Genomic DNA, 26,723 nt, shown 5'->3' on the forward strand with positions numbered 1-26,723 from the left:
CGGTACTGCCCTGATTCTTAAATTGTTCTGTTTCTCTCTAAGTTCAATTAGAGATAGTTGGGCCTTGTGATCCTCCAATTGCTTATTAATTGGAGATATCTTTCCCTCTACCTCCGTCACCTTCTCTTTTGCTTCTTCAGCAATTTTCCTTGTCTCTTTAGATTCGTGGAGCAGCCGGTCAATAGCCTGTGTATTGGAGCTGATGGTTGTAGTGTTTAAATCAATTTTAGCTGACAATTTTTCCAAAGCTCCAAATATTTTGTCAAGTGATGCATTTAATGTCTCATCAGGGCCTACTCCCTTTGTTCCTGTCTGCCCATTGTCCTCTTTTTCTGGGAGAGATGGAACTACTATCGACTGTCTTCGTTGCTGCTGCCTAGTTTTTATCCTTGTAGATTTTTCCTGGGGTTTATCCTGATCCATAACTTTATCTTAAAGTCCCAAGGTCGTTCTCACAACTTAACTTATTTTGTTATGAGAAAATCTCCAAGCCAGCTGCAGTGGAAATTCCCCAGTTGTATCCCAATCCTCCTCTAGGGGAGCACAATGGCAACAATGTTCTTTTCAACGCAACTTTTGTCTAAAGGCAGCAGTATCTCTTTTTAACTTTCCAATTTTCCCATAGAATGGCAACAGTTGCAAAGGGGGTCCTTCAATTCAGTTCAAATGCAGGTTAAACACATAAATTTACAATGTCTCTAAACGGTGCAATACTTTCCACTTTCCTGGCAGACCAATATCAGGGATTAAGTGGTGGTCTCTTCTTTCCTTCCACTTTTCCCTTCAAAAAGTACTTTCTTCTCTCCCCCCCCCCCCACTCTGAAGGGGGGTTCTTAGATCTGACATTAAAATTAAGTCTTTTTAATTCAGCTTTCACGGTTCTTAGTTCCAATAGTCTTTGCTTTAATACTGTCTACAAAACCGGAAGACGGACTTCCTTTTTACGTCTTCCCCGCTTCAGAGCCAAATTCAAGTTCTTTATTCCGATCAAAGGAACAAATCCTTTGATCTTTCCAACTTTAGAAAATCTTACTCACAGGTTGTAGTTTAAAAGCTGAATTTCAAGGAAGAAAGGACAGCGCTCTCCGGCAACAGCTGCAGCGGCTTCACTCCACAGAAGTAGCGATCGACTCTCAGTGCCGCACCACCCCCGTTCCGCTCCGGAGCCCCTCGCGGGGTCCCTTTGCCACTTGGGGGGGGCGCTTTTGGCACCGGCCGAGTCCCACGGCCGCAGGCTTCCCCTGCCTACGGTTTTTTGAAGGGTCTCCGCTGCGCCGTAGCGGATAGACCCGATTTCTGCGGAGCTTCTCCCTCGTAGTTAGAAGGAGACCGCCATTGCTGTTGGCGCCGCCTCCGGAAGCCCCTGAGGTAAAGTTCTTAACCCGAGGTACTATTTCTGGGTTAGCAGAGTCTGTAACCTGAAGAGTCTAAACCTGAAGTGTCTGTAACCCGAGGTACCACTGTATCAATCGTGGTTAACAAGTCAGTGCTGAAGGAAAGACAAGGGAAGGTTAGACGGAATTTCTAGGAATGAGGCAGGACATGCATGTTCCTAATGATGACTTTGGATTTTTCAGCCATGTTTCATCTACACCAGATCATTAAGGCACAGTGGGTTCCCTAATGTGTGTTCTGTTCTCTTTTTGTAGGAAATGGCAAAAAGTGAGTTTGGTTTTTGATGGGGTGGATACAGTAGCACAGATTGTGGTCAATAATGTCACTGTTGGGAGGACGGACAACATGTTCAACAGATACGTGAGTATTCTCAAATTTATATATTACGTGTTTGGGCAAAGTGATTTGATTTCTCCCAGTTTCAACTGTCTTTAAGCCTTGGCAGCATCTAGGCAATCCTGCATAGTCACCTGAAATCTGGTAGCACCTTTTTTCTTTTTTAAAAAGTATGGGCTGTATCTGGTGCTGCTGTTTCATTTGTGCAATGGGATTTCCCTTTCCTCTTCTTCTCTCCCTTATCCTAAGCCATCTCTACACCCTGAACATCTGCCCCAGAGGGTTTGGGTGCCCTCCAAAGAAGATTTTGGGGTTTCATGGGAGGAAGGAGAAATCTCATTGTGCAAGTAAAACTCCACTCACACAGCGTTCGGCTAGGCTTGTTTCCCACTGTTGAAATACCAAACTTTGCAGTGAAGCCGACATTGCCTGTTACAATAATAATTTAATATTTGTACTCCACCCATCTGACTGGATTGCCCCAGCAATATATAGTAGCAGCAGAGTGTTCTTTTCTAAGCTAAACAATCATTTCTCATTCACATTGTTCATGACTGATCATACTACTTTGAGGACATTCAGGACTGGTACACATTTGAGTACAATATTGTAGAAGTGCAGAGGCAGCATATGAAGAAAAGGAATAGAGTTTATACTTGGAAGCATTTAAGGCTTTTGATGAAGGCAGAACATACATGAATACTTGACATAGAAAGAGCATAGATTACATACGTCATTAAAAATGTACATAAGTAATCAAAATGCATAGCAAGACCTCCATGCTCTTTTGAGTCTGTCTGGTGAGGATAACCAGGTCTCACAGTGGCCAAACTTTGCTGAGACTTGGAGAGGAGCTCATACCCATTTTGCTCCTCCCTTGTCCTTTTAACATAGTGCAACAGCTAAGCCAGAGTTGCAGATTGTGGTTAAGGAGGAGTCAGATGACACGCTGAGCCAAACTTTGGCTTGGCTTAGCTTAGCTTCTGTGCCACATTGTTCTAACAGGACCAGGAAAGAGCAAATTGGGTGCAAGGTCTTCTCTTGGAGCCAGCACGTTCGTGCAAGTCATGGTAAGTTATAGTTTGGCTTACAAGGTCATAGTATACAAAGCCATTGTGTGTCATTGCACAATGCGCTGCTAAGTAAAACCAGGTCAACACAACTTGAGACCCAACAGCTCAATGCAGCACATCAGCCTTGTGTTGTGGCTTCCAGGCAACTGGTCTGTTCTTGCAGTTTCAGGTGGTATATCAGTTTCTGAACAAGCCTCCATGCATGGCTGGTGGGGCTGAGGTTGGCTTGGTGGTTGGCTGCAAGTTGGCTGCAAGTTGTAAATGTATGGTAGGGTAAGGTTGGCTCTGATCATACCTTCACTTGCTTTCTTTGTTCAGAGGACTACTGTAGTTGTGTGAGCAACTCCCCATGACCTGCAGTCTCAGGGATCTCCGCAGCTGTTGGAACTTCCACAGTCTCTGAAGTACAATTTAGAGCTTTAAAGTTTTGCAGAAATGACCATAGCGGTGATTCCTGAGGACTCACTTCATAAATTTATTACATTGCTCACTCAGGTAGACTGCTCCTGTAAGTGAAGAAAGCAATGTTTGAGCCAGAGCCCAGGGTGACTGAATCAATGCCTCAAGGATGCTGCGTTTCAGATTCTTAAATATACAGAGTCTATAATGCATACTTTCCCCATCTTTCCCTGCTTCAGAGCTTTGATATTACCGATGTGATCAAGGAGGTCAATGCAATTCATGTTAATTTTGTCTCGGCTGTTTGGTATGCTGCAGAGCAGAGTAAAAATCACCAAGCATACAAGGTGCCTCCGGAATGCCCTCCACCTGTACAGAAAGGACAATGTCACGTTAACTTCATCAGAAAGGTAAATAGCTATGTGCATGAAATTATGTTAGAAATTATCCAGTTAGAAATTATGGTGATATAATCAAGGGAATCTTGAAACATGGGCCTTGTTAGGTAATTGGACCACCCCCTTTAAAAATATATATTTCTCACGTATGGGGTGTGTGTATGTATATTTCTGTGTGTATACAATCACATTGCTGAGTAGAGGAATCTTGTAATATTTTAAAATGCAATGTAATGTATTGATACCAATATAAAACAGGAAGCAGACTGATTAATTTTATTGAGAAATATATATACAGTCGTACCTTGGAAGTCGAACAGAATCCATTCCGGAAGTCCGTTCGACTTCCAAGACATTTGGAAACTAAAGCACGGCTTCTGATTGGCTGCAGGAAGCTCCTGCAGCCAATTGGAATCTGCGGAAGCCCTGTTGGACGCTCGGGTTCCAAAGAACGTTTGCAAACTGGAACACTCATTTCTGGGTTTGCGGCATTCGGGAGCCGAAACGTCTGAGAACCAAGGCGTTTGGGATCCAAGGTACGACTGTATGTTTAAACCTTTAAAAGCTGTTTTTATGCAAGTGTGGTAGCAAACAGACTAATAGCTAGAGAACAAGTAAATTGTTATAAATAGGTGAGACCCCACCCTTTGGAAACTTGTCCCAGGCAATACTCCTTGGAATAGATGTTTCTGAGCAAGAAGGATCTAGGTGCAGGAGCAGCCAGCATGGTTGCTGGATGACAGATGTCGCTGGTTGACAGGTTCCCTCATCCCTGACCATTGGCCGTGATGACTGGGCTGAAGGGGGCAGGAATCTAGTAACCCCTGGACCATGCTGGACCCGGCACCATGTTGGCAGCTTCACAGGAGAAGTTCCGGCTACAATTTCTCCCTGTGGCTGCTTCCATCCAGGGAATTTAGCAAAGCGGGAGAGACCAGAGTTAGCTCTGAGAAGCGCCAGAATATGCTGGCAGGGTTATGAGGCATCTTAGCCAAGCAGCTTTCTGCGCGTTTGCTGTTTCTCATGTGCTGAGCTACTTACATTGTGCAGCTCTGACAGCTCTGGGAAGCATTAGCTAATAAGAAGCCACGTCTCATTAAGCTGTTGTGAAGGGGAGCTGGGTCTGTTTGGACACATCAGCAGAAAGCTTTTAAGCACCGCAATAATGGGAGCCAGGAATTTAATACAAATTACTGTTGTGTTTTCCGCTCTGAGGTGATTGGACAGAGCAATCCTATGCATGTTTAAGTCCAGTAGCAAATGTGTTTTAGGGCCACAGCTTTTGCGTTAAGAAGGAACATCTGCTATTTTGACTGTGATGTTATTTAAGCTGTTACAGTTGAGATATAACATCCCTTATATGGTATCTTCTCTCTTGGCAATGATGAACCCTGTTAGTCAGGGGAAGGGAACATTGTAATTACAAATAAGACAGAAAGAAACTTGGTTGTGAATGTAACCTCATTATATAAATCAGGTGTGGGGAACCTGTGGTCTTCCAGATGTTGCTGAACTACAACCCCCATCAGCCCCAGCAAACATGGCCCATGGGAGTTGTAGTTCAGCAACATCAGCAGGGGCAAAGGTTCCCCATACAATATAAATGCTGCTATTAAATTAGATCAGAGGTGGGCAACTGGCAGCCCTTGCCCTCATCTCATGGGGGGGGGGAATGGGAGAAGGGATGTGGCAGAATAATTCAGCCCTCAACAACCACAAGAAAAGGTTGCCCACGCCCAAATTGGATCTTTAAGTAGGCTGTGAAAAAGGAGCTGTTTCTGTAACAGCAGTTAGTTAAAACATGGCGGGGGTCATCGTTCTGCTCTAATCTAGAATGTTGTATCTCTCTTGGGTTGGTTAGAAATTGGTGCGGGGCTGAAAAACAACTTGCAACAGCTGTAGTCCTATTTTTAGAGCAGAAGATGCTGGGAGAGTGGCTTTGGCATAGTGCTGGGCTGTGCACATGTTTATGACAAGAACTTTTTTTAAAAAAGAGAGTTGGATCCTTGAAGGAAATTCGCCGTCATGCTGGAATATGGATTGAGATGTTTCCTCTGGGAGGTTTCCTCTTCGTGGTCCCCTCCCCATATCACACTTTTATCATAAGAACGTAAGAAGAGTCTGCTGAATCAGGCCAGTGGCCCATCTAGCCTCCCAGTGGCCAACCAGATGCCCATGAAGCCCACAAACGACACAGGAGGACAACAGCAACAGCAACTACATGTCCCTTTTGCAAGGAACGTGGGTCAACGCACATGCAAGAGTGGCCATAGCTCGGTGGTAGCATCAGGACCACTTTTGCCATTAGGTAGAGTGAGATGACTACCTCAGACAGCAGATACCAGGGGATGAGCAGCAGTGGTGGCAAGATGTGGGAGAACATATGTGCCATGTGGCCTCCTCTAGCAGCCCCTAGGATAGCCTGTGGTCTTCGGATGCAGTGCAGAATGCTGCCCTGCTGCCAGTATTAAAATAATATTCTGGCGCTATTCTGGTCAGCTTCCGTACATAGAATTGAAAAGGGGCATAGCAACATAGGAAGCTGCCTCATCCTGAGTGAGTCCATGGGTCCATATAGATCAGTGTTGTCTGCACGGACTGGCAGCATCTCTCCCAAGGTTTCAGATGGGGCATATCCAGCCCCATCTGGAGATGTTGGGGATTGAACCTGGAACCTGCTGCTATGCAAAGGAGATGCTCCATCACTTGGCTATGGTTGTACCCCAGAGTAGGGGAGCAAAGTTGAAAAAGAAAGGAGGCGTGTTGTGGTTGCACTGTGTCAGTATTTCAGCTGAGTGCTTTTGGGGAGGCAGTGTCCAATAGCATCCTGCCATGACATCATTGGACCAAGTTGGGTGACCCCTGCCCATGATACTGGCACATGATTCAGTCCTGGCCTGTTCAGTTGTGGGATTGAGCTGTGAGCCTCGTAGAACCTTTTATTGGCATCACATACAACATCCAAAACAAATCAATACAGAATTACTACTTCCCCAGTGGCACAAAACATTTGCTAAAAGGAAGGAGGCAGAGCAGTCTATCGTCACATCTCTTGGTCTCCTGGGAGATCAGACGTCTGCTGTGTATTTCAACGACAAAAAAGAGCTGTGAGCCATGTTATCTCCCTCCCATTCACAAATTACCACCTCTATTTATTTTACTTTTATTTAAAAAATATTTTTAACTGCTCTTCACCAAAAAGATTCCAGGGTGGTTACTGCCCTATCAATGAGATTTCTGGGGGAGTCTGTGTTAGTGGTCCCCCAAATGCATGGCATATATCCATCAGAAGCTGGTGAGTGTCAGAGGAAAACTGGAGGACTTGTCCTTCATGGGAATCTGATGGATATAGATATATATTATTCTGGAAACTTTTTCTTAATGGCACTTGAAAGCTTGCTTCACACTTTTTATTTCTGAAATTGTAAAGTCTGCACACGATGACTTTATCACCAAATTTCCCCATGGAGAACATGCCATAATCACCATGTGCAGACTTAACAGTTAGTCTTTAAGGTGTCTTAAGTCTCTGGGTTGTATTCAGCTAAATTTTTCTCAGAGCAGAGCCATTTAAATTCATGAACTTAAGTTACCCTGAAACCTGTAAATTAGGTCTGAGATTGCCCTTGTCTCATCTTTAACAATAGCTTGTTCGGACCTGAAGAATGGCCGCCCATCAGTGTTAGTGGTGAAGTAAACAGATCTTTCCATTTTGAGAGGGCTGTTTTCTAAGAAATGAATGTCGCTAGTGTTAATAACCTAGAAATAGGTGCATTGCCTGGTTTACACTCCTTGTAACTTGATACGTTGGCAGGCAAGCCGATTCCCTGGGATACGGAGAAGGAGCTAGGCGAGTGCAGTGTGGGTTGCCAAAATTAGTAAGGCTCAGCTGCCAGTTATTAGGATTACAAATTTAGATCTGTAGGTCACTATGCAAAACTTTAACGAGATCTATTGTATGTACATCTCCAGGGTGGGGAGTTCTGAGGTCAAGTCAAGACATGTCTTCAAGCTGTGGTCAACAACTTGTTTTGCCCTAGACACCACCCTGGAAATCTTAACATGAACCAAAGCTAACTTTCATAGCTCAGTTGTATGCTATCCACATAGCTTGCATATCATTTTACTCAAAGCTGCTGGTGTATGTGGGACTGACTCTGTGATAACCTGATGCATTACCCAGCCATACACAAACTGCTTTCCATGGCTTCAGCTCATTCTGTCACAGTCATGCTCAATTTATTTACATACTGCATCTATTTGTTTTTATTTGTTGTTATTGTCATTATTATTCATATTCATATTCATATTATTTTTATGTGCTTACCACTTTTCCTCCAAGGAGCTCAAGATACATGATTCTTCTCCCCCTGCTCATTTTGTTCTCACAATGACCCTGTAAAATAGGCCAGGCTGAGAGACAGTGACTGGCCAAAGGACACACAGTGAGCTTCGTGACAGTGAGGATTTGAACCCAGCTCTCAAAAAAAATCTAAACACAGTAATGATGCATATACAATACTGGTACATAAATTAAAATATAATATTGCTGCAACGTAATGCTAAAATCCCCACAAGTGTTCATTTAACCAACAGGTCAAGTAAAAGTACCCAGTAACGTCAAGTCAAAAAATAGCCCCAAAGCAGATTGCATCAGTATTGAACATTCTCCCCCTCCCAGTCTTTTACCTGTCAACCCAAAAGGCTGGAAAGTCTCCTTACAGTTCTTCCTCTGGAAGTAGCTCACCTGTGGAGTATTCTAGGGTTGGAGGGTAGGGCAAGGCAGGTGGAAACAGCAATTCGCCTGGTGGCAAACACAGCCTCTTTTCTCTTCTCGAAGCTGAGGAGCTGCAACCACATGGGCGTGGGTCAAAGATGTGGGCCTTTTCTACCTGGCCGTTCTCCTAGCTTCCAGCATGGTGTTGATCCAGTGGTATGAAACAGACCGTTTGCTGTTCTTATGCAGTTTTGACATCTGAGCCTTACTGCAATGATATGGGATGAGGCCAGGGAATAGCATCTAGGAGGCCCTTACCTCTGGAACGAGTAGAACCTGCAACTGAACATTGGAGCTATCTGCTCAGCATTGTAGCCCCTCCATTTTACAAACACATACATTTTAGAAATATCTAGGCAGGGTCAGGTAGGGAAAGCTGCTTTAGAATCTTGTTTCTTCTGCATAGGAAAGCAACCTTTCCGTGAAGCAACCTGCCTTTGTGTTTAATTCCAGGAGCAGTGCTCATTTAGCTGGGACTGGGGCCCCTCTTTCCCTACTCAGGGCATTTGGAAGGATGTCAGGATTGAAGCATATAATCTTTGCCGCCTGCTTTATTTCTCAGTGACTCCTCAGTATGGTAAGTCTTGTCGTCTTAACTGTAGAATGAATCAGAAAAAATTTGATCCTGGAGGATGGAATCCTTCCATGTAATAAACAATGGTTGAAAGGTTTGCACTAGGTTCTCCTCCCCACAAAAGATACAAAAGCATAGATCAATAACACACTGGAGTAATTTCAGCATATAACACAGGGGCATCATCTGTTCTTTCCTAGTCCAGAAATCCTCTGCAAGACACATTATTCTTTCTCACTGCACCACTCTCTTCCTTGCATCCCTACAATTGCATCTCTGTGCCATGAAGGGCATGAATTTCCAGTCTCTAATTATTTATTTTGAAGCTCTGTACCACTCTCTTCCTGAACACATCTGTCCTCCCAATTTATTTATTTTTAAATTTAAATATATTATATCCTGCTGTTAACACGGGTCCCTTCCTAAACAGGGGATTGTTTGTGTCCACATCCACTTAGGCTGAGAAATATTGCTCTTTCAGGGCTCTCGGGCTGAGATTTTTCCTGCTCATTTCCAATTAACACTTCTCCCTCTCACCTCTGTTACATAGAAACGCGGCCACCATCTCTGCACTTTGTCTCCATCTTCCATTCTTTGTGCACCTTCTCTCATCTGGCTCCTCATGTCTGGAACAGATTCTTTTTCTCTTGTTTATCAGATCCTCTCTCCTATCTTGAAGGGGCCCTTTTTCCAGAGGTCCAATAGTTTGGTGAAGGCTTTTCTGATCTGTGCTTGTAGCAAACTACAGATAAGATTGGCTATCCTATGGTAGTCTTTTGAAGCCGTATCAGAAACAAAATGTAAATGCAAGGGCTGCATAGAACCAGGAAGTAGTAGTCTTTAGCTGCAGTAATTGGTCTGAAGCATTCTCTTGGACCCATTGGATTCCAGGAATCAAAACTGGGCTTCCCTTGCTAAAGCTGCCAAAGGGCCAAAGCTTGGGGGTAGAGCACATGTTTTTGCATGCAAAAAATCAGATGAAACACCTGGCATCTCCAGATAGGGGTGGGGAACACCTCTGTTTGAAACCGTAGAGAGGTGCTGCCAGTCAGTGTGGACACTAATGAGCTGGATGAGGGAACCTGTCACCCTCTGGATTTTCTGAAGAACAGCTGCCATCATTCCGCTTGGAGTCAGTTGTAACAAAGCAGCATATAAAGTAAAATTTCTGATCACTGGTCATGCCAACTAAGGCTGATAGTTGTTGTAGTCAATAGCATTTGGAGGGCCATCGTTCCTCCACTCTGCAGCTAGATGGACCTAACTCTGCGTAAGACTGCTTCTTAAGGTGAGTGGTGGTAGAGCCTTTGCTGTGGTGTGTCCTGAGTAGGTATGAATGATTTCAGTTTCTTTGATGCTTGTTTGCCCAATCCCAAATTCACTTACCCACATTTATTCATCAGGTTGCAATTTTTCAAAAAAGTCCTCCTGAAAATGTATCAGTACAGTATTTTAGCTCAAGTTAATCCAAATATACTTATTTTTGTATGTCATTTACCCGAACATAGGCATTTTTTCAAAGCATATTTCTTGCAATGTTTATATTTTCCTTAACACAAGGCATTTTGGTATATTATTTTCATTAATATAGGCATTTTACATTGGTGTATGCATTTTTGTTCACGTTACTTGGCTGGAGAATTACACTGCAAAATTCAGAGAAGTGTGAATTTTGAAGGATGGCTTTGTTTTGGTTCTCATGTTGTTTCGGAATGCGCGAATCAAGGTTCATCTTTAAGTGTGTGCAGCCCTGAACAGGATGTGGTCTAAGCACCCTCTTTTCTTATTTCTTTCCTGCCGAAGGAAGGGTGAACCAGAGACTTTTTCTGCCTGCCCTTCTGCCCCCTTGTCCTTGACATCTGTGACATTCTGTCTGTCACTTCATTTCCGAAATGGATGTTGCTAGGGCTGAAAGGGCTCTCCATATCACTGGATTTCTCCCAGTGTTGAGATTTAAGGGTTTGGGGCAAAAGCAGCTGCATGACGATGGCTGTAACTTGAGAGGGGTTCCTATCGTGTGCTTGTCCTGAACTGAAGCCACCTAACCGGTTCCTCTTGCTGGTAATCACTTGTTTGTCGTCCAGCTTGCACTGGGGTTGACTGGTTCAAAAGGACAAGTTGCTTTTCATAATGGGCATTGTCCCAACACGTCACACACAATCAATTCAGAAAGTTGATGGGGTGTTCCATAGCTTTAAGAGAGCTAGGTATGAACTTGGAAGTTCCTCATTCAAAGTTAATCTCAGTCCAAACTCACTGTGTGGACTTTCAGAAACGAATGCATCTGAATAGGAACATGGGAAGCTGTTTTATTGTCTTATTATTGTCTATACTAGGGCAGGGAACCTTACATTTGGGGGGCAAATGTGGCCCTCTAGATCTCTCTCTCTGGCCCTCAGGCCACCTCCCTCTCTAGTCCCACCCCTCCCCCCATTATCCCAGCTCCGTACACTCCCTGAGTGCCTTTGCCTGACCAGAATGTCTCCTTGAACTAAGGTTTCTTGTTCCTGGATGGAGTGTCATTTAGGGGTTTATTTGGGGGGGGGGTGAGGTGGGCATTGTTGCAGTTTTGCTGCTAAATCATACAATCCAAAATAAATATATAAAAAACAAGACAAAACTAGTCACAAACAATAAACAAAACATCACAAAGTACACAACCAGATTGAAAAACTTTCACTGTTTTTTTATACACTGCAAGTTTTTCAATCTGGTTGTGTACTTTGTGACGTTTTCTTTATTGTTTCTGACTAGTTTTGCCTTGTTTGTCGTTATGCAATTTTTCATATGTTGTAAGCTGCCTTGCACACGGTTTGAACTTTCAGAAAGGCGGCGTACACATAAATGATTGGTTGGTGCATATATGGCAACTTTTGCATGCCAAGAAACAAACGTTTACGACCAAATTACAGCCCCTTGCTGGCCCCCCATTTTTTATGTGGAGTTTTAATAATGAAAGCATTACAGAGCTGATGTGCTGGAAGTGCCAAAGCGCTCATAGGGAAATGTAACAGTGTATTGCAGCCTCCGTAAGCGCTCCTAAGTCCCAGTAACTTTAATTGGGAAAGTAAAGCTCTTGCTCTCCCATTGAAGTCAACTGGACCTACATGTTCTAAACTTGGTGTGGAGTGTGCCCATACTATTACTAAACCAGCCACTTTGCCTCTGGATGATACTGGGAAGAGGGCAGTCTTTGAAGCTTCTGGAAATGGCTCCAGCCCTTTGCAGAAATTAACACAGCTGGAATTTCCATGGAATGCCAAGACAGCATCAGGAGTTGCTTAGTATGTAGCCTTCCAGCTCCACCTGTTGAGAACCAGGTATGCAGCCAGATACAGTTTCCCTTCAGTCAGCCGGGGGTTCTTTTTTGGAGCTCAGCCTTGAGGCTGTGCTTATCCAGAAGAAGAAAAAATCAAACGTGGAATACTGAACCTATTGATCTTTAAATCAGTCATGTGAATGCCATTTAAAGTGGTTCAGAACTTTTATTTATTTATCCAGGTGGTCTAATACATCTTTTTTACATAATCAGTACCTAATGGAATGATTCCTGCAGCTTGTTGATATTTCTTTTAAGAAGAAAATATGATCACCTATTTGGGAGCTCACCCAAATAGGTGTTTCTGTACCTGCAGTATGAAGTGGTCCACTGTCCCATCTATTGCCTCAATCTACTGCATGTTAAGACAAGGGGTAGTATGCATCTGAATTTTACTCAAGGGTAGACCTGCTGAAATGAATTTATCTAATTTAGCCGTATTCCTTAATTTCATTGGGTGAGTTGAATGTGGGAACCATTTCTGGACATGATCTGTGGCTTCACATGTAAGACAAACTCAAGGAGACATGGATGTCTTTGTTGCATTTGCTCTGGGGGCAGAGGAACTGTATTTCTGCTGCTGTATTTCTTATACCAGTTATAAGAAATATAACTGGTTATATTTCTTATACCAGTTCAGCCATTCATGCAATAAAAAGGGCATCTGGCTTCCTGCATTTACTGCATTTACTGATATGCAGGATTCTCCTGTTATATGTCAAGGAGGTAGCAAAGCAAAACTTTGGCAAGAGGCAAGTGGTTTATTCAAGCATAGTAGGAAGGCAGCCTCCCCTGGAGGCGTGGGTTCGTATCCCACTTCTGACACCAAGGGACGTGGGTGGCGCAGAGCCTAGGACTTGCCGATCAGAAGGTTGGCGGTTCGAATCCCTGCGACAGGGTGAGCTCCCATTGCTTGGTCCCTGCTCCTGCCAAGCTAGCAGTTTGAAAGCACGTCAAAGTGCAAATAGATAAATAGTTACCGCTCTGGTGGGAAGGTAAACGGCATTTTTGTGCGCTGCTCTGGTTTGCCAGAAGTGGCTTAGTCATGCTGGCCACATGACCCGGAAGAACTGTCTGCGGACAAACGCCTGCTTCCTCGGCCAATAAAGTGAGATGAGCACCGCAACCCCAGAGTCGGTCACGACTGGACCTAATAGTCAGGGGTCCCTTTACCTTTACCTTTTAGGAAGGTTGAAGGAGCCCTTTCTAGGAATACTCTTTGAGTGAGTCATGATTATTTGGGCTGGCAAATGCTCTGTGATCCAGCAGGAGACCACCTCTGATGTGCATGCTGATGTGGCGAGCACACTTGAGTGGCCAAAGAGAAACAACTGTAGACCCCATCAAATCCAGACACAATGGGTTCAATTCAATCCCCGGTCTCAATTCCACTCACTTCATAGGCCTACAGCAGAGAAGAATTCCATGCATTTTCTCTGAATGAAGCATTTGTTCAACATGCAGAAATGGTTATTCTATCCAGAAATTGTGATCTTTCCCCAAAACAGCTGTGTTCGAATGTAGATCGAATAAAAGCAAAATGTAACAGATGGGGAAAGCCCTTGGTAAACGACCGTGACACTCTTGTTTCTCCAGAGTCCTTGTTGTTACGAAATGGCTTTCTTGCAGCTGGTGGGAAAATAAGTACAGTATTTTTCGCCCTATAGGACGCACCGGCCCATAGGACGCACCTAGATTGGGGGGGGGGAATAAAGGGAAAAAAATTATTCCCCCCCCCAGGTGCGGGGCTGGGGGTGGGGGAAGCCCGAGCTTCCCCCGACCCCAGCCCCCAGAACAGGCTGCCGCCCGCAAGCCTTGCAAGCCCGGCGGGACCTCCCGCCGGGTGCGCAAGGCTTGCGGACATCTGCCCGAAGCACGGGGTGTGCTCCTTAGCGCGCCCCGTGCTTTGGGCTGCAGGCTGCCGCCCCAAGCCTTGCGAGCCCGGCGGGACCTCCTGCCTGACGCGCAAGGCTTGCGGACATCTGCCCGAAAGCACGGGGCGTGCTCCCCAGCGTGCCCCATGCTTCGGGCTGCAGGCTGCCGCCCCAAGCCTTGCGCTCCAGGCGGGACCTCCCGCCGGGCGCGCAAGGCTTGCGGACATCTGCCCGAAGCACGGGGCGTGCTCCACAGTGCACCCCATGCTTCGGGCTGCAGGCTGCTGCCCGCAAGCCTTGGGAGCCCGACGGGCACTCCCGCCGGGCTCCCAAGGCTTGCGGATAGCTTGCTTAAGCCTGGAGAACGAGAGGGGTCGGTGCGCACCGACATCTCTCGCTCTCCAGGCTTCAGTGAAAGCCTGCATTTGCCCCATAGGACGCACACACATTTCCCCTTCATTTTTGGAGGGGAAAAAGTGCGTCCTATAGGGCGAAAAATACGGTATCCCCAACCTGGGTTAACTTTGTGTCAGTGGTGCTACATAAGCAAAACTTCAAAAAACAAACAAACCTTATTGTCTATATACATTAAACTACCACCACTGTAGAATTTGGTGTTTGAACATCTTGATGTGTGTTAACAGACGTTCTAGACTTGAGGCCACCTGTGAAAGTATGGCTAGTTTTGTGCAGCAGTTTTTGAAGTGTGAGGCAGGCCTCCTTATTGAGTTAAAGCCAGTTGCTAGAGGAGCTGGAGTACCTGCCTGACCACTCCCTCTGTGTAAATGTTGGCTAGCAGGTAGGAAGGCTACCACACCTCATCATCACGTTTTATGTTCAATTGCTTCATTAAGAGAGGTCCTGTGCCCAGCCTAGTGACATTTTCAAGCCCTAAAACAAAAAGTCCAAATGATGTCATTCCCCAATGTGTGTGTGTGTATGTATGTATGTATGTATGTATGTATAATCTCCTAAAAAAGATTTAGGAGAGAGTTGTGAAACTGGTGCCTTCATTAACTTATGAATTTGCAGCCTACCTAGTATTGCTCCAGGAACACTGGCTTAGTTACTTCACATTGTCTGTGATGGATGGATGGGTGGGTGGGGTGGGTGTTGGAGCAATGGATGGGTGGGTGGGTGGTTGGGGGATATCCTGTTGGACCAATTCAACTTTGTGTTCATATAGAAATCAGGGTCAGAAAAGTAGCACCCCTACAGATGTTCCTGGGCTCTTGAGTCCAATCAGCCCTAGTTGACATGGTCAGGGGTGGTGGGATTTGTGGTCCAACAACATCTGGTGGGTGACAGCATTCACATCCTTTACCTAGAGCAGGCTTCCTCAACCTTGGCCCTCCAGATGTTTTTGGCCTACAACTCCCATAATCCCTAGCTAGCAGGACCAGTGATCAGGGATGATGGGAATTGTAGTCTCAAACATCTGGAGGGCTGAGGTTGACCTCTCCATAGATTGATTTGGACTTGTGCAATGTGGTTTGGGACTGGAGGTGATTCCAGATATTTTACTTGAGCCTGAGGTGGAGTGGGGTTCCTTTGTCTTCTTTGTAGCTGTTCAGTGGTGGCTGATTAGGGATCCCTCCTGGAGAAATGAGGGCTCAGCAGCCGGCCACAAACGCCGGTTTCTGATGTTGGCCCAGCTCAGACCCTTCCTTACTTTTGTTGTCCGCATCTTTTCAAGCAACATTCACAATGACTATAACACTTTTTGTTTTATGTTCAAGCTGTCGAGAACAATTCCTGGTTTGCACAGGTCCAAACCAGACAAGGGTGATTGCATTTAACATGTCTAGTGTTTTTCTGCTAAAGAACAGCTATAAGTGGTGTGTGATTGGGACTGAGACCATGACATGCAGGACCCAATGAAAATAGCCTCCTCCTCGAAGCTCCTGTTCACTCTGGGAGATGAATGGCGCTCTCTTCTTGGGCATAGCAGCAGCTTGAAGAAAGATCTCATCGAGATCATGGTGATCACTCTCTTCTCTGTGCATCAAGGACCTAACCCCCCTCCTGGCTGTTACTTAGAAGAAGAAAAAAGCTAGATATTGAATATCATGCCTAGTTTGTTCCATAATCACCATCCCTTTTTGTGAGAAATTCTGAACCATCTTCAAAATACGGCTGGCATAGGAAAATGTTAGTATGAGCCAGCTAACACATGGGTTCATCTGTAGGAGCTTCTGTGGTAGTAGCAGTTGAGTAAATTTCTGTGAGTAGCTTCTAGTTGCATATAATGTCCAACTGCTGGTGTCGTTCAGATGTTGGAATCCAACACCCATCAGCTCCAGCTAGCTTGACCAATGGTCAGAGATGATGCAGGTTTGTAGCCCAGATGCATCTAGACCCGTGTTTCCCAAACTTGGGTCTCTAGCTGTTTTTGGACTACAATTCCCATCATTCCTGATCACTGGTGCTGCTAGCTAGGGTGATGGGAGTTGTAGTCCAAAAATAGCTGGAGGCCCAAATTTGGGAAACGCTGATCTAGAGAGACACAGGTTCCCTACGCCTGATCTACTACATTTATGTCTTGACCTTCCTGCAGGGAGCTCTGGGTGGGATGCATATCACCCTCTTTATCATCACAATTATATCCTCATGAAAACAACACCATGTGATGTGGATAGCAAGATGTGTCTTCCCTTTGGCTCCCTGTTGGTGTCACGTTGTTGTCTGGGGATTTGAACCCAGATCTCCCTAAGTGTGAAGACAGACATAACCTCCTAGATCACAGGTGACTAACGGTATGCATTCAATCTGTCCACTCTCAACAACCTTCTTTGTTTTTGTTTTGTTCAGTGCAAAACACTCAGCAGTGGAGTCTCAAAATAGAGCTGGATTTTGATGTCATCAGCTCAAAGCCAGTTGCTGCTCTCGCGACTGTGAGCATTCCTGAGCTGCAGACGCAGCAGACATTCACAGTGGAGCTCCGTCCTGGTGAAGGCAGCGCCGTGCTGCTCGTAAACATAAGTAAGGTGAGGGCAAGTTCTGCTGAATGCAAAACTATTTCCTCTGGTGTGAAAATCAATGCTGTGTATGGGTCTGCATCAATAAGGCCATAGATGTTACTCAACCACAAGGCCATAGATGTTACTCCTGCTGTTTTGCACACCCATATTTGGGAGGTCTGTGGGCACAATTCACGCAAGGGAATATACTGTGGTTTTCAGTGGGAGAATTAAGCGTGTGCTCCTATCCTATTCATTAGCTTAATTTGGCTTGACCTGTGTCGTCCACTTGTGGCACATCAACATCCTGAAAAGGAGATCAGGAAGGAACTAGGACTTCTGGTTTTTACAAAAGTTTCCCTGTTTGGTTGCCTAGGCAAGATGGTGCTCACCATAGGTGACCAAATATGCAGCAGTAATGTGCAGTCCTGAACATACATTGGCCAGGTTTGCAAACTTTGGCTAACTGTGAGTGAACTTACAGCAGAGATTGCAGCTGCTTTGCTCCTTCCTCTGGTCCTGCTGCTGCTGCTGCAACACTTACCAAACTTTTGGTTTGCCTCACTACAGACAAACCATCAGCTGCGGCCAAGATTTGTTCTTGGCTTAACACTCATTATTTGTACTGGTGGATGTGGGGCATGTACCCAAGACATGGAATGCCACTGTTGGGGCTCCCCTGAAGGTATTTAAGGAATTAGATAGTTCTTAAGGAATTAATACGAGTATTTCTTAACCACATCTCATTCAAAAAGAAACTGGTGTTGTGCAATACAAGCATCAAGATGTCATGTAATTCTAAAATACAAAACAAATGACCAGCACTGAATCAAATTAGCTCTATGTAAATGCTTGAGCAGTGACAAACCTAGACAGCATCTTAAAAAGCAGAGACATCACCTTGCCGACAAAGGTCCGTATAGTTAAAGCTATGGTTTTCCCGGTAGTGGTGTAGGTAAAGTGTAGGGAAGTGAGAGCTGGACCATAAAGAAGGCTGATCGCCTTCAAAAGAATTGATGCTTTTGAATTATGTTGCTGGAGGAGACTCTTGAGAGTCCCATGGACTGCAAGGAGATCAAACCTATCCATTTTTAAGGAAATCAGCCCTGAGTGCTCACTGGAAGGACAGATCGTGAAGCTGAGGCTCCAATACTTTGGCCACCTCATGAGAAGAGAAGACTCCCTAAGGAAAAGACCCTGATGTTGGGAAAGATAGTTCTGAGGGCACAAGGAGAAGGGGACGACAGAGGATGAGATGGTTGGACAGTGTTCTCGAAGTTACGAACATGAGTTTGACCAAACTGCGGGAGGCCGTGGAAGACAGGAGTGCCTGGCGTGCTCTGGTCCATGGGGTCACGAAGAGTCGGACATGCCTAAACGACTAAACAACAGCAACATAAATGCTTGATGAAAAAGAAATGATTTTAGTAGATAGTGAAACAGAAGAATTGTGGGTGCCTAGACCCAAGTTGCAGGCCTTGTAAATTAATACAAGAACCTTGTAGGTCAGTAACCAGTCAGGTCAGTAGCACATAGACAGCCAGTGCAAGCTTTTATTAAGCACTGGACTTGCTTTGAATTGAAAGGAGGGCTTCAAACGTCATTCCTTCTGCAGCTGCCTCTACACATGGCTTCAGAGCTAGCCACAGGTGATGAGTAAAAAAAACCCCAACCGAAACAACACCTTGTGATTATTGCTAATTTCTAAATAATAAATTTGAAGGCACAAATGCAGGGGTAATAGAAGAAGCCGGTTAACTCAATAAGCTGGGAGAACCTATGCCCCTGCTCCCGATATGTTATCCTTGCCCATTGGCTGATGGGAGTTGGAGTCCAATGAGGGCCACAGGTTCCTTACACCTTCACAAAGCCATGAGCCTTGAACCCTGATATCCCACCCAAGAACTCAGAACCGCTTGCCCATGGTTATTGGATGGGCTGTAGTGTCCTAGTAACACCGTGTGTATTTTTCAGCTTGCCTGCCCCACGGCAGATTATCTTTCCTGACCCCATGATCTTGCATTCTGATTAGAAAGCAATCAAAAGTTGTGTGTGTGTGTGTGTGTGTGTGTGTGTGTGTGGACTGAAGGCAGCCTCGAGTCCCTAATTTATGTTGTTGGATTGCGTTCTGTGTATTTAAACAATAGGAAATGTACCACTGAAGCTGCAAAAGTCATCTCTGGGCAGTGTTTCAAAGCTGAAGCTGTGAGAGCTGACTGCAGCCTTCTTAAAAATGTGTAATTCCCACCCCACCCCCCACCAAAATTGAGTGCACATAGTGTTTTCCAGCTAAGAAATAGCAAATGGGTGAGTGGGGATATGACATCACTGCCAGCCAATGAATACCCTCCCGCAGTGCCTTTGCTTCTAAAGCTATTCTGCATTTCACAGAGCACGGTGGAAGATGCATATTAATAATGCTTCGTTCCCTGCGCTAGGAATTCATGGGCATTTTGCATGCTGCCGTTGGAAGTAATTCCAGAGAATGAAAGGTGGAACATTAGGGGCTCAGCTATGTAATCATGCCTTGGTAACAGGCATGACAAATCATATTGTTAAATTGTTTCCTCTGTACTTGCTTTCTCTTTGTGAAATGCTCACTTGATGCATTAACGTGTCCAACACTGATCCATCTGTTTTGATGTTTGTGCACCCTTATTACCTTTTAGACATTTTTCTGTACCCAGTAATTGACAAAAATTGTGCACCAGCATTTGTTTTACGCGAACAGTGAGCTATCGCTGCTGTCTAGAAATAAGCGGCTTATTTTATGTAGAAATGGAGCAGCAGAAAGACAACCAAATTGTGAAAACTCAACAGTCATTTTTATAGAGTCGTGTAATATGCTAATAAAACAGGGTGGGGCTGATTCCCTTGTGAAAGGTTCAGATACAGTATATTGCTTTTGGATGCACTGAGGAGGATCTCCTGGGAACATCTGTTCAAGCCCCATTGAAAACGACCCACTGGAATGAATGGGAGCTTTGCAAGTAAATACCTTTTGCGCAGCATGCCTGGAACAGTGACCTACAAAACAAAGTGCAATTTTCATGCTAAAAATGCTCTGTAAATGATTGCTGACAGAAGTGGGAACCAACAATAATGTGTTGCAGTGTATCTCCAGCCTCACATAGAAATGCTCCTGTTCCATGCTAAAAATGCTCCCTACATTGTTTGGGGCTTGAAGAGCACACATCTCCCCCCAGCCTAGAACTCTTTCTCTAACATGTTAAAGGGCTCAAGGTCAGAGCTAGCTGCCTGCCTTGAATCTGAGCATTGTATTGCTTTACATGGCTTGGGTGGGTGCTGGGAAGAATAATGTGGGGAGAACATCTTTTATAACTCCATGGTGCAGACCACTAATTAGTGGTGCAGACCACTAATGGCTGATGCATTGGACAGAGCCCCCCTCTGGACACTGGTATCATTGCAGCTTACCTGGAGAAGGCTGGGGTGGTGTAGGTTGGCAGCAAGGGCAGGGGTGTGGGTGCGAATTTCTGTCTGGTCCAGATAAGCTCTTGCTCCCATTGATGGCTCTTGGCTCGCTATTTGAAGAAAACTTAAGTGCTTTGTGCTATCAACATAATCTTTTCTGGACTCTTTAAATTTTAATTTCATTTGCTGCTTTTATTTTCTTTTAAAAAGGCTGCAGCACTGGAGACTTGGTGGCCAAGAGGACATGGGAACCAGACTGGGTACAACATGACAACTACATTCATTGCAGAGGGAGGTTGCAAGATTGAGAAGCTTTCTAAGGTATGTCAAGTCTGGAACACAGGAAGCTCGCTTATGCTGAGTCTGACCCATTGGTCTGTCTAGCACACTAGACACGACTGGCAGCAGCTCTCCAGAGGCTCCAAGTGACCACCAAGGCACATTCCTAGCACCCATTGGGGTGGAAACTCTCTCGGTTAGGGGTAGGCAATCTAAGGTCCGTGGGCCGGATGCGGCCCAGTCGCCTTCTAAATCTGGCCTGCGGATGGTCCGGGAATCAGCGTGTTTTTACATGAGTAGAATGTGTGCTTTTATTTAAAATGCATCTCTGGGTTATTTGTGGGGCATAGGAATTCATTCATTCCCTCCCCCCCCAAATATAGTCCAGCCCATCACATGGCCTGAGGGACGGTGGATCGGCCCATGGCTGAAAAAGGTTGCTGACCCCTGCTCTAGGTGACCAGGCCAGTTAATGTGATAAGCAAACACTACAGCCCTCATATGGAGCTCCTCCACCTGGAAGTGGTTTTCAGCAGTCTTGAAGGCTGTAATGCTTATATTAGGTCTGAAACACGCCCTCCCAGAAGTCCAGAGGATCCCAGGTTAAAAAAAGAGGGAGTAAAAGAACTATGAGGGTAATCTGACATGGCAATAATTTTGTTTTGCTGTGTTATCATGCATCCCATAAAATATTTTTTCAAAAGAAGAGAGCACTAACCATAATAACAATTCAATTTTAACAACCCTAACCATAATAAAAAACCCACTAGCCATAATAAAAAAAAGGATGACACATGGAAACAAAACAAGACATTAAAAAAGCATGGGACTTAATGTTAGTATATTTTTTTCTTTTCTAGCATTTTCCCCCTGTGCAAATGCTCTAGTTATTAAGGAAAAGAATCTATCTTTTGTGCAATATTGCGAACTATTTAAGATGATGCAATCTTTTACTAAATATCGTTTCTCATTTGCTTAAATTTGCGGCTCTAAGCTGCTAGTCGTCATGGCTGTGCTCTTGACTCCTCAGTTGGAGGCAGTAGTGTTTCTGAACAGCAGTTGCTGGAAATCACAAGAGGGGTCCTGCTTGTGGGTTTCCTTCAGGCATCTTGTTGGGCCACTGTGAGAACAGGACACCTGATTAGTTGGGCCATTGGCCTGATTGAGCAGGCTCTTCATATGGTCTTAAGAGTGTGTCACATTTTGGTCCAATGTGCATAAAAGCAGGTTGCAAAACGTAGCAAATGCCACCCCCCCCCATAAGTGTCTAAATCTGAGGCCCCTTTTGAGCTTGAGGCTCAGGTCAAACAGCCCTCCTGCCCACCTCACTCTGATAAGCCCTGATCTTAAATTATCAGAAGATGGCACAAACTATTCCACTGGTTAGCTGTCCTCTCTGTGTAGCACCTGCACTGCCAGTCAGACTTGAAGACAAATTAACAACAACTTTGAAATTCAAGAGGAAAACATTTATAGCTGGGCTTTCCAAATTCTCAAGCTCATGTCATTTCTGGACTCTTAGCAGCTGGTATCTGCAATACGGATCTTCAAACAGAAATGCAGTGATTTTGATATGAAATTGTGCAGTGGAAATTCTCATCAGTGTTTAGCTGTGATGCATTGAAACTTTAGATTTAGGAAATTTGAGACTCCTCTTGTCAACTTTAGTATTCTTTAACAATAATAGTTTGCTGACTTAAAGCACCCTAGTTAGTAATTTTGCAGAACACAGGAGTCCTTTTGGTGCATGCGAATGGCAATTGACAGGATAACTTAAATCTCTATTCATCTCTGGTAGTGGAGAGAATTAATAAGTATATTATTTCATTTAGTGGAAACAGTGGAAAGTGGAACAGTCTGCTGTATTTGACTCTTGTTTTTTGCTTTAGTTCCAGGAAATGCTGTGCTCTCCTAACTGTAGGCATAGTTGATAAGATACACATTTTTTTTCATTATACAGCAAAGCTGGTGGTTAATGATTTCCTGAACAATAGACTTTCTTTGTTGTGGCGTTAAAAGGAAAAAAACAGTTCCCATCTGCTGTTAAAAATAGTAACTCTGTGTATTAGTTGTATCTCCCTTCCAAGTGCCAAAGACCTCTGAATGCAGTTGTTGTTTAAAAAACAGGACTATAAAATGTGTTTCTTTCTATTTGGGGAATAATATATGTCCCAATAAAATAAAAGTATTTTCATCGATTGGAGACCTATCTGAACAGATCGGTATTTAACTATATGGAAAGCACTACTTATTGTTTCCTTTTAAAAAAGTACGGATCACTTTATGAATCCTTTTTCTTTTGAAATAAAACACATTTCAATTGAACCAAAAGTTTTTACCTTGGGATTCTAGGACATTTTTAGCAACTCCAAGAGACTGCTTGGCTTCATGCCCGAAGACCTTGTGCTGATAAGAAAAGCGAATGACTTAAAAAGGGGGGAAGTTGTAAGTTTGAAAGGAAACTCAGCAGGAAAACTGGAGTATTCCCGTTTAGGAACATAATCTGTGTGCTGCTGGATCAGACCAAAGGCATATCTATAGTTCCACCATCCTTTTTCCCATATTGGCCAACAAGATGCCCATGGGAAGCCCATAAACAGGACATGATGAGAATAGCCCTCTCTGGTCATCATTCCCCAGTGACTGGTATTCAGATAGACTGCCTCTGAAACTGGAGTTGCTATTATACTCATCTTGACTAGTGGCCATTCATTTATCTAATTTATCTAATCACCTTTTAAAGTGATCCGTGTTGGTGACTATCTTATGGCAGCAAATTCTGTAGAAGAAGAAGAGTTTGGATTTGATATCCCGCTTTATCACTACCCTAAGGAGTCTCAAAGCGGCTAACATTCTCCTTTCCCTTCCTCCCCCACAACAAACACTCTGTGAGGTGAGTGAGGCTGAGAGACTTCAGAGAAGTGTGACTAGCCCAAGGTCACCCAGCAGCTGCATGTGGAGGAGCGGGGACGCAAACCCAGTTCCCCAGATTACGAGTCCACTGCTCTTAACCACTACACCACACTGGCTCTCCAGCACATTATGTCCTGTTTGAAGGAGTCCTAACTTTTGTCTGTCCTAAATTCTCCCAATGTTCAGCTTCGCTGGTCCACCCTGGCCCAGAGAGAGAGAGAAAAATGTTCCTCTATCCAATTTTGCACACCTTTGTCTTGCTTCCTATTTTTATTTTTTCTTCATTAAGTAGCCTCCAAGGCAAGATGAACCAGGGAAGAACTTCTGAAGTGCATAGCAAACATAGCACTCGCCCGTGTTGTACCACTGTTTCCCAGATGCCTGACAGTCCGTCTCTTTTTTGCAGTTCTAGGCAGCAAAAACTGAAAGTTACTGAGTTATTGGTAGGCTGCCTTTCGCTCGATGGATTGTAGATGGTGTAAACTGGAGATAAGCCCTCCGTTACTGCATATCTTTCTGGACTCCAGAGCCACCTTGTCAGAAAGCAAAGCTTTCGAGGTTGCAGTGTGGCTTTTAGCTCAAGCTCTGCACACGAGCCGGCTTTAGCTGCATGCCTAGTTATCGAGAGTTGCCTCCCGACAGCCTATTTCCACGACAGGCAAAGAAAACACTTTGAAAAGGGCACATCGCAGCAAGCTGGTCAGCGTTGCCCTTTAAAAGAGACCCACAACAGTTCATTGGGGCACCTTGCCCCCATATTAATACCGCGTTGCTTTCACAGAGATCAAGTGTGAAAGGAATTAATTTGAGCAGGCTGTGCCTATTTGGCCTTAACAAGATACGGTCTTGAGTGCAGCATCCCTGGGACCTGTTTTTTTTTTTTTATGGCTCACATAAACTGGGAGCATTTTCTGGAATGCTTAAGGAATGATTTGGTCTTCCTTTGCCTAGAGGAGGGATGGGGAACCTGTGGTCTTCCAGATATTGTTGGACCTTCAGGTCCCATCAGCTCCAGGCCAACATGAATGGCCCAGAATAATGAGAGTTGGAGTGCAAGAGCAAACATCTGGAGAGCCACAGGCTGCTCATCCTTGGTGTAGCTGTTCCTGGAAGAAGAACTGTGAGGGAGAGACTCCATCAGGCAAGGCCTCCTCTCACCTGCCTTGCTCTACCCTCTAGTCTCTGCTTCTCGATGTGTATTTTATGTACTGTGGCTTGCCGTTGTTTTACCGATTATAATTTAGATATTATTGTAACTGTTGAGTGGATTTCTGTTTAACTTTTATATGTTGATATTATTATTTTATACTATTCTAATTGATTGTTGAATGTTACTTTTTTGATGTAGGCTGCCTATTTTGAAGTTATGTTTTATCACATTTTTGTGTTGCATTAGATTGTTATAAGATGTGCATTTTTTGTTTCTTCAGCTTGTAAACCGCCTTGAGTATTGTAGAAAGACGGTGTCCAAATTAAAAATGATGATGATGATGATGGTGTAGAACAGGGCTTCCCAAACTTGGGTCTCGTCTCCAGCTGTTGTTGGACTACAACTTCCATCATCCCTAGCTAGCAGGACCAGTGGCCGGGGATGATGGGAATTGTAGTCCAAGCTTGTAAGGCACCCCTTGTCCTAATACAAGCTCCCTTACTGAAATGAAAGCATGTCTTACTCATTCATCTGCTCCTTGAAAGTTCCCAAATTAAAGGGTTCCGTTCTGCTGTGAGTTAGCTTGCTTTAACTGCTTTGTTATAAGAATTTAAGAAGAGCCCTGCTTGATCAGATGATAGGCCTGTCTTCTCCTGCATCCTCTTTTTACAGGGGGAAGCCAGATGTTTAAGGGATGCTCACAAGCAGGACATGGGCACAATAGTTATAGCTGTTTTTCTGTCTGCTCCTCTGTAAGCAGCAGCAGAATTAGTGAAGCAGATCTCTATCAGAAGCAGAATTAGTGAAGAGACTTGGGCCCCTTTTTAATCTGGCCTTGGGTGCGTGTAGCCTCTTTCTGTAAATGGAGTTTGATTACAATCAGCGTTTAGCCTCGTCGTTTCATTAAATTTCTCTCTCAGTAATCAAAAGCAAACTGTGTGGGTGTTTGCAGCACTAATACATGCTGTCTGTTGGAGGGGAGGGGTGTTTGGAGAAGAGGCACTAAAATCTTCCAGCAATCTCTTCCTCAAATTAAAATAAATTCGCTCTATACACAAGAAACACTTTCATAAATCTTGCAAACAGGTTACATTTCCCACCCCATATTTTATATACAAAAAAAGGCAAAAATATGCAGGGAAATATGGGTTTCCTGACTGATCCTGATGGAAAAAGTTTATTTAATGACTGCTGTAAAACTATTCACATTTTAATTTCTCCTCAGGTTTATTTCCGAACAGTAGAACTTGTAGAAGAGCCCATTCCTGGCTCACCTGGTTTGAGTTTTTATTTCAGAATCAATGGACTCCCTATTTTTATGAAGGGTTCCAACTGGATTCCCGCTGATTCTTTTCAAGACAGAGTGACCTCTAAAAGGTGAGTTTGGGTGGCTGGGTTTCAAACATTGACAGGGGTGCAAAGGATTTATTTTTGCCTACCAATACTGAGTAGGGCTTACCAGAACTGATTTTGGCCATGAGAGTACAGCTCTTTTACATGACTATATCATTTGAGAATTGATGTGGAGCTTGCTTCTTTAGAAGAGATCCCATGTCAGAAGCTCCTTGCAGATGAACAGTTAGCATGCCAGGAAGAAGGCCCTTAGCTTATCCATCTGCCTCAAATATTAGTTTTCCACATGCAGGCAAATCTAAACATGGACCTACTTTCAAAGAAGGGATTCTCCCCAACCCTCTGTGGCATGTGGAATAGGCTTGTTAGAGGACTATACCACATGCCTTCCTGCGAGTTTCAGTAAACTTTTTTGGCCATTTTATACAGTCAGCAGAATCAAATGGTAAAGTTTATGGCACAACCTTCTGGGGACTATATAAGCTGCA

The 26,723-nt window shown here is 44.4% G+C and overlaps 1 protein-coding gene across 4 annotated transcripts in view; it reads left to right on the forward strand.

The window, feature by feature from the left end:
• MANBA (mannosidase beta) overlaps positions 1-26,723 on the forward strand; it is a 63,439-nt gene that overhangs the window by 17,772 nt on the left and 18,944 nt on the right. Inside the window, exons 3-8 of one of the 4 annotated variants that reach the window (XM_053403946.1) lie at positions 1,650-1,755; positions 3,443-3,613; positions 8,832-8,955; positions 16,957-17,132; positions 20,751-20,861; positions 26,108-26,259. In XM_053403946.1, coding sequence (XP_053259921.1) covers positions 1,650-1,755; positions 3,443-3,613; positions 8,832-8,955; positions 16,957-17,132; positions 20,751-20,861; positions 26,108-26,259 — 840 coding nt within the window. The remainder of the gene's footprint in view (positions 1-1,649; positions 1,756-3,442; positions 3,614-8,831; positions 8,956-16,956; positions 17,133-20,750; positions 20,862-26,107; positions 26,260-26,723) is intronic. The other 3 variants (XM_053403947.1, XM_053403948.1, XM_053403949.1) reach the window with 3 other exon arrangements.

Source organism: Podarcis raffonei, chromosome 9 (genome assembly GCF_027172205.1).
Source record: "Podarcis raffonei isolate rPodRaf1 chromosome 9, rPodRaf1.pri, whole genome shotgun sequence".
NCBI lineage: Eukaryota > Metazoa > Chordata > Lepidosauria > Squamata > Lacertidae > Podarcis > Podarcis raffonei.